This window comes from Gouania willdenowi, chromosome 7 (assembly GCF_900634775.1).
Source record: "Gouania willdenowi chromosome 7, fGouWil2.1, whole genome shotgun sequence".
NCBI lineage: Eukaryota > Metazoa > Chordata > Actinopteri > Blenniiformes > Gobiesocidae > Gouania > Gouania willdenowi.
The window spans coordinates 28,364,547-28,375,581 of record NC_041050.1 but is presented as its reverse complement, the minus strand read 5'-3'; the positions used below and the strand labels follow the sequence as shown (position 1 = coordinate 28,375,581).

General features: G+C 40.1%; 1 protein-coding gene across 1 annotated transcript; it reads left to right on the top strand.

The window, feature by feature from the left end:
- The first annotated feature begins 5,044 nt into the window (after positions 1-5,044).
- On the top strand, positions 5,045-10,663 carry LOC114466925 (homeobox protein Hox-A1-like). The gene is made up of 2 exons (XM_028452800.1): positions 5,045-5,598; positions 10,273-10,663. Exons 1-2 carry the CDS (start codon positions 5,097-5,099, stop codon positions 10,587-10,589), a joined length of 819 nt encoding a protein of 272 aa, XP_028308601.1. The 5' UTR covers positions 5,045-5,096; the 3' UTR covers positions 10,590-10,663.
- The last annotated feature ends 372 nt before the right edge of the window (positions 10,664-11,035 follow it).

The window sequence follows — 11,035 nt, the reverse complement described above, 5'->3', positions numbered from 1 at the left end:
TAATATTGTTTCTTACTTATTTCAAGCTGCTTCTCATTTCTTGTTTTGTAGTCTGTGCATCAGTATTATGGGTATACCAGGAACTTGTGCAGTGAGAAAGGTTCTGCGCTGTTTGCAGTGAAGAGAAAAAGCAAATAAATGCTTTTTTTGTGCGTTATTTTTCTGTAATTATTTAATCGGCTGTGATGAAGTAATATATAGCACTTATATAATCAATTTGTGTTTTAAGCCTTAAGAAACCCAAAGTGCAAACATCAAGTTTGAAAGAAGCATGGTGCAAAAAGTGTGACATTTAACTAAACAGTAATGTTCACCTCACATCTACCCCATAAATAATATGTCATTAATCTTTTAATATCGTCTATTACTTATTTTAAGCTGCCTACTCAAGGTTAAAGATGTCAATCTGTTTACTTTACATCGCTTGAAGAAAAATAAAATCAAAAATCAGCATAATAAAATAATTACGGAGAAAATAATAAATAAAAAATAATTGCCAGGGTTGCCAGAGGTGTTTACACTACTGCTGATCTTCTTTAATTTTGACCACAACAATGATCTCAAACACCCTAAAGGACTGGTGCTTCAATAATAACGTGTTGTTTTTCTTTCAACATTTGCTGTTAGGATTAGCATACACGGTAGGTTTCTGCTCTGCATGGTGAGCAAGAGGGGGTTGTTTGAGGGAAGAAATTAAAACAACTCCCTATATTTTCCCTGCAGTGAAAACAATGCAGGGTGGAGGCTGGTATCACAGAGCGCGCCGCAGTGATGAACATTTCCTCCTGTTTCATGTTTAACCCTGCTCATTTCCCACAGTAAGAACTCCGGAAACACACAAGTGTGCACAGCAGCTCGAGGGGAAGATGACTGATGGCTGGTTGTCATGATGTTTGGGATTCTGCCGACTCTCAGCCTCTTGGCTCGGTGAAGCTGTGAAGAAGCAACCACAGGCAACATTGTTTAAAAGTCCTGGTATTAGCTTGGAGTTGCTTGCAGAGTGCAGTTATCTGTAATATTCATGGCCAGTTGTAAAGTATTGGATTTATGTTCCTATCTTCTCTCATGGTGTGGAAGACTTCACGTTATGCAACAGTGATGCTGTTGGAGTGGAACAGTGGGAGTGGATGGATTTCTTTGTATTCATCGGGTATTCCCTGGATTGTGTGTGGGCTTGCTGTGCACTCAGCTAAACCTTTCTTCTGACATCACAATATTTCAAAAATGTCAATATTTGAAAAAAAGTGACATCCTCCATCAATCACATAGATATCATCTTTCAAGCGGCCAATGCTGCACTAGCATGTGTGCTTCTGTTCCACTGCTGTGACCCCCTCACTCTGCTGCACGATGCACGTCTCTTTGTCCCTCTGTAACGGCTCCATCATGACAACCAATGAGCCTTTGCACCATAAACACGACATAGATGGCTGTCTCTTTCCCGTATACCTACAGTAATAACAGTTGTCACTTGTCAGGCTGGCGGTGCCGCATGTCCGTCAGCACTGGCTATAATCTTCTGGGGGGCCAAGAGTGGACGCATAATGATGTTCAGCTAACAGTGCTGCAGTAATGGACTCGGGTCTGGTGCAGGGTGGTCGGACCATTATGTCAGCAGTTCCAGGAGGAGGGTTCAGTCGGGAGGTAATCTGAGCACATGTCATGCTGATCCAGGAGCCTTGACTGTCTATTGACACACATGAGAGCATGGACGCTAAACAAATTAGCATCAGTCAATAATATCCTCTCCCTCCTGACACCATCACCCAACGGCTGCCATGTTTAGCCTTAGCTGCAGTCAAAACAGTAGACAGTAGCTGGGTTTCCATTACCCTTTGAAGTGTGCAAAATAAAAATAGCGCAATAAAAACTGGTGATGGAAACAATGGAATTTTTGAAAAAAAAAAACACTCAAATATCGCTAAAAAGTTTTGATGCTTTCCTGAAGAGGTATTTCAGATATTTCAATTTTGAAATGTGTCGCAAAAGCGCAATGGAAACACTTTTTTTGCAAATACACGGCACAGATCGTGACGTATCACATGACCACTTCTCGCAAAGAAAACATGGTGCGGCACGTGTAAACAGAAGGGAAGCATTACTTAGCATTATACTTTAAAATTCGAAAGTGTCTATTTGTATGGTTGCCGTATGGATAACCCCCGGTGTTATTGGTACGGTTACTGAAGTACACGTACGTAGCGTCTAGGGGTTAGGTTAGGGTTAGGGTTAGGTTATAACCCAATATCACAACAATTTTTAGGGTTAAGGTAATGTTTAGTCTTAGTCACACAACCTAAATTGACCAATGACTGACCTATCACGTGACCTAAACTGGCCAAATAGGGGCGTTGCGTACGGCTAGAATGTCGATATATAGATACGGCAACTGTACGGTAGCCACTACTTAAAAATGATTACTGCCACATTAGACGTGAAACAACAAAGGAATGCAGAGTGTTAGAAGGAGGTTTGGAGCATCCATCTTTCTGCAGCAAAGTCTCGCGGGACGAGATTTCGAGGGAGTTACGAGGCTCCTCCCCAATGCAACGTTCAATGGAAACGCGTTCAAAGTGCAATTATACTTTGTTGACATTTAGAAATATCACTTTTATTTTGCGAAAATCTGTGATGGAAACTGAGCTTCTGTGGGTGTCATAAAGAAATCTGAAATCTGAGGCTTCATAAGGCACTTTGTGTTAAATTCCATTAATCAGTCGTCTTATTTACGCTTGAACCCAGAATGATCCCCTCTTTCATTGGTCGTTGTTGTTGTTCAGGGAATACAAGCTGTCCAGAGCAAGGCGTCTAAAACAATGATCACCGCTTGGTTAAACAGGATGTGAATATGTAATTTCTGTTGCACAGTGCAGTCAGGTGGAACAACACCTCCAGTATGCTAATCAAACATATGGCACATCTCCAGAAAATGTGGATTGCTGTTGCCCAACAAGACAAAAAGGTTACTTGTGTTTTTTTTTTTTAATGTAATTTGGATGCAACCAAAGGCTGTAATGTTTTGTTTTTAATTCATTTGCTAAGAAGCGAGGATGGCTCACACCTGTTTCTAACACTTTCCCTTTTCCCAGCTCTGCAACCTCCTTCCCATCCCTCCCCCTGTACCCCCCCCATCCCCATCCCCCCACTGCTGAAAGCCATTACAGAAATACAATTTCTAATACCTTCGCACAGGTCTTCGATCGACTGCAAACAAATTTATATTCAGGCGGTAAACAGAAAGCTGCAGAGATTTATTTATTGAGTGTGGAGGAGAGAAACAAGCTAGCGCGTGAACCCTGAGTAACCTCGGAGCTGACATGAAGATGGATCAGTGTGCCATGCAAATGCATGGAGAGAAGGGATATATTGCACTCAGTCATTCAGCACATCGCTGCCTGTAGAATCCCATTAAGTCCCACAGCTGGGACCATATTTCTGTGCAGTAGGAATGCAGTTAGAAGTTGTTCATTACGCTGAATTATTTGGTAATTACTGCTGACTTAAAAGACATAAGAAATAATGTTGGAACAAAAACCAAAGGACCACAGGAAGATTCATTTTAAAACTTATGTTGAGGGTTGTTGTTCTTCCAATCTAGAATTGTAATACATATTATTATTATTATTATTATTATTATTATTATTATTATTATTATTATTATTATTATTATTATTATTATTATTTCTATTATTATAATAAGTATTTAATGTATATATTGAAATAGTTTTTATTTGCAGGATGAAATCATTTATTTTGACTAGTTATAAGTAACTAGCAGTGTAGTTTAGGTGACACAGAATATAATATAATATAATATAATATAATATAATATAATATAATATAATATAATATTATAGAATAGAATAGAATAGGATAGAATAGAATAGAATAGAATAGAATAGAATAGAATAGAAGAATATAATAGACCTTTATTGATCCCCATGGGGAAATTCACACGTTGCAGCAACGCAACACAATAAAATAGAATAGAATAGCAGACAGTGACAAAAATTCTAACAGGATAATAGTGCAAATACATGTGAAGAAATTAAAATAAAGACACAAATAAAAATTTAAATATGAGTTCATAAATAAACAAACAAAAATAAACAAACAAACAAACAAATACAAAGCTAAGATGAAAATAACAATAATAAAAAATAAAACCCGAAACATTTACGTACGTATTAATAGACTCGTTATGAATAAGAAATATTCATAATAAGTCCAAGTGAAACCCCTGAAACTCAAATAAATATAATTACTGCGTGAGGGCATGAGCGTATGAATGCGTGCGTGAACAGTACGTGTGCGTGTGTAGCTTCAATGTCGCACAGTAAGGTGCACAAAAAGGTCATCCGAGGATCTTAGGTTCTGGTGATGTAGGGTTATACAGAAAACACGCACATGAGGAGGAGGTCACATGGTTTGAGTGTTTAGCAACTTCACCTGCTGCTGCTACGTGCGCATGTGTTAGTCTGGAACATGACAGTGTATATAACTGTCTGCGCATGTCTAACTTGCAGACTCACCTCCTCTGTGTATTTTTTTTAAAAGTCATTTCTGCAGGTTTCAAATTAAAAATCTGCTGCTGTTGAACCACTAAACGTCACCTCTGAACCCAGTGAGTGTGACTTTCACATGACATCAGCCCTTTTCTGCATCACGAGCCTTTGGAGATTTACGTGATCCATCAGCTTCTTCCATGCAGGAGTGTGTCATGTTCATTCAATGATAGCATTGTGTTAAATAATGCAGAACTTTTATGTTTATTCCAGGACCTATTGTGGTGTAGAACCCTCTGAGGCCCATGAAGGCCCTGACTGTAGCGTGGAGCTGCTGCTCTGCTTTCTGACACACAGTGAGTTTAACAACATTCCTTTTTCGGCTTAATCAGTGCTGTCCTCCCTGATGACACAGATGTCCAGCTATTGGCCGAGAACAGGGGGGCACGTCATCTCCATCAATCAGGGACTGCTGCTGCTCCTGAATGTCCCCACGGGTGTCCAGCAGCTTGACCATGCGTTGCAGGATGCATGAGAGGCCGGCCATGAAGTGCAACCCTGTCCAATGATTATGCTGCTGGAAAGGTGATAATGAATTCCTATCAGGAGTTAACGGCCGAAAGAGAGACTAGCCCTGTGTTCACGGACTGCTGCAGAGCAAACGAGGCCATTAACCAAGACCCGGGCTGCAGGTCTCATCCTGAACTGTGGAGTCGTGCTGCTGAGAAGGGGGAAGTTGTTTTTGGATTTCACTCTGCACGTTTGGATAAGCCTCCTCCTTCTCTTCCTCCACCGCAGGCTCTGGAAGACTCTTGCATCTCAGCCAGGGCGCGCTACCCCCGGGTCCCCTGGCGGCGCGCGGCGCACTGGCAGCAGCAGCAGGAGGAGGAGGACTCCCCGGGACACGGACACTGCACCGGGATCAAAGTCACCAGCAAACACAGCGGGTCACTGACCGAGCACATTCACATCTATTCTTCCCTGCACGAAGCAGAGAAACAAGCCTCCAGCCCGGGCTGCACCGAGGACGATCCCAATGAACTGTGGGAAACTTTTGAGTGGATGAGAGTGAGACGGAGTCCCCACCGGCCGGGTAAGGACCTGACCCCTGACACTTTCCTTAAAACGATACATTTATAACATGTAACTTGCATTTTATGGTGAGTTTTTTGTTTGTTGCTTTGATTTGATTTGAGAAACTTTTCCTTGGAAAGAAAAAGTTTTGTAAAAGTTAGTTTAAAAACAATAACAACAACAACAAAATGACGCGTTTGTGCGTCACGGTGCTCACACAGTTTCCTCTTTTATCCATAGACAAATCCTTAAACTGCATTTTTATGCGTTTCAAATGGAAATATAACTGTTGAGGCTATTTGTTATTTGAATATGCATATCAGGGCTCAGGACAATTTCCTTATGGTTTCACATTCTTCTGTTAGTGGATTTAACATATTTGCTCCACCTACTGTTAGCCGGGTTTAACCTTTACGCACAGTGAGGCCTGCTTAGCCTCACTGCATATTCAAGCTGGAATATGATCAATTATTTAGCCCTGCCCTTACTAACCAGCACACTTTGAATAATGCATCAGACCACTGGCTGTCGAGACTCACAGGAAGTTGAGTAAAACTTACTCTTGAAAGCAGAGGAGCTCCCAGTGTTATTGATTTGTTGTCTGTTTGTAATGAAAGCCCTTGCTTATTGATTTCAGTTTGCAGCACCTTTACATGTGTCCACCTTTTTAACATAATTGCTGTCACAGATCATCATTTCACTGACGGATGAGCCCTGGGCAGAGAGCCCACTGAAGAATACATAACCCTTCCGTCAAAATACCAATAGCCTGTCAATGTAAAAAAAAATGTCAATTCCATGTGAGTTATAGTACTTTTTATAGATCCTGCATCTGATCAATAATACACCTCAACTGACTGGTTTCTGTATTTGAGTTGGATTTTACAGATTTTACCTGGAGGAGGATTTACAGCACTTTCTGCTGCGGATCAATATGTAAAGATACCAAAGAAATTGCTTAATTTCAGCACCTTATTCTGAAAGTCTGATGTTTTTTTAGTGTGCACACATTTAGGTGTCTGTGAATTTAATTTGTCCTAACACTGGCATCAAGATCATTAAACTAAAGAGCTTTCAAGCCTTTTATTACAAACTAATGGTGAAATTGAAAATCTACAGCCAGTAGTTGTGGTTTAAGAGCAAAATAAATAGGCTATTCTGCTATTTTCTGCTCACATTGAGAGTGGCAGAGCACTGGAGCCTATTCCAGCTGACTGCTTTTAGACAAACCTCACCAACACAGTCCAATGGACCTTTATGTGTTTGTGCAGTAAAGGAAGAACACCCAAGCAACACTGAGGGACACAAATTCACAAACTATTTGTGAAGTGTGCAATGGTCAGCTAGCTGCATCCCAAATTCGAAATGTTCATAAAACCTATACTATAATAAAGCAACAAAGCCAAACAAATAAATAAGATAAAATAAAATAAAATAAAATAAAAAGTGGTTTCTAATCTTAAATGAACATATGCTGGATAAATAAATGAACAGACAGACATTACGCTTGATTGGTCTCATCATTTCCAGAAACAACCAAAACATTATACAACTTGAGTTCTTGGCTTAATGGTGTCATTGTTGTGTGCACCTGCTATTTGCATGAAAAAAATCTGACTTAACTCACCTGGTGGTTGTTGTTTGGTTTAGGCAGCATAATGTTAAAATGGGAAACAGATTTGCACGTGTGCACCCATAAGGATGTTTATTAAAGGTGTGATGATGCCACTCAAAATGCTCTACTTTCTGTTGTGTTTGTAAATGAGATTAAACATCAAATACACATAAACAACACTATCACATGTGCCAAAGCAAGGGGAAAGGGTGGCAGCTGCACTTTTGATTGGTTTAGAAGTCATTTTATCCATCAAGCGCATTAGCCGCTGATCGGATCCATGCACTTGAAAAGCCATTTACGCTCTCCCTTCCACGCTCAAAGACATGTCCTCGCTATACATTGTTAGCATCACTGTACCCTCTCTCTGTGTGTCTCTGAAGGAGATCATCAGTGAATAACTCATTAGCACTACTGTGTAACTTGTAAAAGAGTCATTAGTGAAAGTATCCTTTCCTCTGGAGGTTGTATTGGTTTTGGCAAAAAACAAAGTCTTGCGTATCCCTCCATGTTGAAAGGCCTCCACAGACCTGCTGAAACCTGATCTCCTGGCTCACTGTATATACTCCCAGTGCGTCATTCTTCAATTATGCTTTGACAGCACCTGAATTACTGTGGGCTGGATGCCCAGATGACTGAGGCAATGTGTATTGATCTATCCTCTTTCTTCTTGCCTCTCCTTGGCTTGGAAAACTCTTCCACTCCCTTTGCTGGCTGGCTATTTTTAAGCATGCAAGTCATTCCTCAAATATTTAGTTTGATTCTTTTGTGCCTTCTGGCTGGCATCAATTCTATTATCTTTGGAACCATTAATCAGAATGTGCATGTGATTTGCACTCCTGAAAGCTCAAGTTCTTAATTACATACACTTTCTGTGCATTGCTTCTTCATATCGTCTGCCCTTCAATTTTCGGGCAGCGTTCACCTCACATTCATTTCCCTAAAACACAGATGTTGACATTTATCCTATAACTGACCTTTCCATCTGCTGTGCTATTCCAAGTGGCTGGAGGCCTGTTAACCTTCCTCTCTATGAATTGTGGTGGGAGGCATTGCCCTACACCTGGCAAACTGGCTCCATTATGCAGCAGCAGCAGCAGCAGCAGCAGCAGCAGCGGCGGTGGCACATTTTCTCTGAGGCGAAGAGTGCCCACAATGTCAGTGAGGGAAAAATTAAGATATAGCTGCGGTTCCTGCCATTCATTGCGCACAAGTAGCACAGATGATACTTTAATGCGTGACCCAAAAACCTCAAAGGAGAAAATGGAGACATTTGTCATTCCTGCAGTGTTTTGAAAGATCTGTAAACTGTTAAACTGTCATTGACACAGAGAGGCCTAAAGCTGAATAACTAACGATTTTAATGAATACGGTTAATGGTCTGTAAATGCAACCAAGTTGTTGTGATTTGCTGCACATTCATCTACTTTTATGCATATCTGCAATATTTTTAATGCAATTGAATGAACTTGTTGATGAAAATGAAAGCGTATTCCCAAGCAGGGGAAACAGCTCTCCATTTGTTGTGAGCTCTTTTAGAGTCAGCGAGAGGTCACTGGAAATCTCTGTTCATTTTATGGCACATAATTTACGATGCTTTTGACTGGAGGTGTTTCTATTAACATTGCTACATCTACATTGTTTTACAGCAGCAGCAGACGGGCGTGCAGTGTGCCAACAGACTATTGCTAAAGTTGATACCTCTGAAATACATCTTTGTTACACAGACAGAAAAATGGCCCCTGAGTGAAGACTTTAAATCTGCAAGCTGGCTCGGGGCCAGGAACTACAAATCAGTTTGATATAGTTTTAGGCCCATTGGAGGCTTTGTTTTATTCTGTATCAAGGAAATTTGTTGATATGTTTGGATTTATTGCTTCACAATATCCCTTTGATTTAATAGCATTAAAAATAGAATAAGGTAATTAAATCTTTCTTTCATTTTTATGTGTCCAAAAGTGTCGGCTTATCTAAAGCGTATAAACAATCGGTGTCGAGAATGTTAATGTGTGAAAACCATGCCACACAAAATGCTATAAGGTATAAAGATGTTTGATATCAAAGCTTTTTGGCCAACACTAAACTTCTGATTTCCAATTTCCAAATGTTAAACATCTACATATAAACAATTGGTTAAGCCAGAGGTTACCAACCTTTTTTGGCTCGTGACCCTCTTTTGATATCACAAATGTCTGGCGCCCCCTAAGACACATTTTTTTTTCTAGTATTAGTTTTTGATATGTGGGTTACAAATACAGAGTTTTAATGAACAAAGTGACAAGATGACACACCTCAGTTATTTTTATACTGCATTTTATTTTAACTAGATTTATATTATAATGTTTAAGTAGAATACAGTTATTTGATATTTTTTTCTGAATATATATTCACACACAGACATGTATATATTATTTTTTAGCAGTTTTTTTAATTTTTTAATTTTATTTATTTATTTGACCAATTGCTAGACATTTCAGGCGACCCCACATGGGGTCCCGACCCCAAGGTTGAAAAACACTGGGTTAAGTAGGCCTATTCTTCATGTGATGCCCACTGGATGCATTCCACAAATACACTAAAATATGCAAATAACCATCTGTGCAAAATAACAATACTTATTCATGCATGTTTGGCTTTATTGTGTTGTATTAAAAAAAATGGCATATATTGTTTTTTTCAATAATTGGTGGAAGAACTGGTACTGATGTCGACAGATATTACATTTTATGCCTAATATCGGCCATTAATATCTGTGGCCTGATAATATTGCCAATCTCTAATAAAATACATTACTTAAATAACCAAATTTAATAGGGTTATTTATCTTGTAACAAAAAATTACAAAAATAAAAACTCAGTGAAATGCTTGAGAAAAAGATTGTTCTATATATATATATATGTAGAAAAATAGTTAATGTAATCTGCTATATGACATGGACCAATTTGAAGCCCGCGGACCGTATGTTTAATACCCGGGACATTTTAAATCTGATCAGATGTTTTTGTTATTTTCAACATGTTATATTGGGGTGAGGTTTACGGGTGTTCCGCCTCACTGACCCTGTCCTCTCTCCTCAGCCAGAGTGACCCGGAGCTTCAGTGCCGGCTCAGGGGAGGCCGGGCGCGCGGAGAAAATCGCGACCGTAAACGGGCCCCCGAGGACCAGCCACAGCACCAAGCAGCTGACCGAGCTGGAGAAGGAGTTTCACTTCAACCAGTACCTGACACGGTCCAGGCGGGTGGAGGTGGCCCGCGTTCTGCGGCTCAGCGACACGCAGGTGAAAGTGTGGTTCCAGAACAGACGCATGAAGCAGAAGAAACAGCAGAGAGACGCTCCTCCTGCAGCCTGGGCACAACCTGCCCCGCATGTGCGCGTCACCCTCACCCGGCCCTGAACTCACGAGGACGCGCCAAGCCTGCAGATGTTTTCATTTGGGTTTGCATCGGATTCAATCAACCTTCACCTTTATTTGCGTACCACGATGGATGCTCATCGCAAGAAGCGCAGTGGCAGGTTTCTTCATGCGCGGAGAGGTCAGAGCGATCTGTCATCTCTGCCCGGCTTCAGCCTGGCGCCCTGCTTTGAATATTAAAATTCAAGCAATTCCATTGCGCTCTTGTCTGCACGATCTAAACGGAAATACAAACTTATATTAATGTTCCGTTGGAACTGTATATTTGTTTATTTGTATTTATTTATTTTTTTTATTTTTTTTTTGGGGGGGGGGGGGTAATTTATTCAGGATCTGAAGTGGCTTAAGTATCATTTTAAAATGTAATATTTCATTTAAAATTCTATAAATATAATTGGTTGATTTTTTTTTTTCTTTTTTTTTTTTCA

What these genes read in the sequence shown, in the direction of transcription:
- LOC114466925 (XM_028452800.1), top strand. Translation starts at nt 5,097, where the DNA reads ATGAATTCCTATCAGGAGTTAACGGCCGAAAGAGAGACTAGCCCTGTG. An exon ending in ACGGAGTCCCCACCGGCCGG is followed by an intron (nt 5,599 to 10,272) that starts GTAAGGACCTGA and finishes CTCTCTCCTCAG; the next exon opens with CCAGAGTGACCCGGAGCTTC.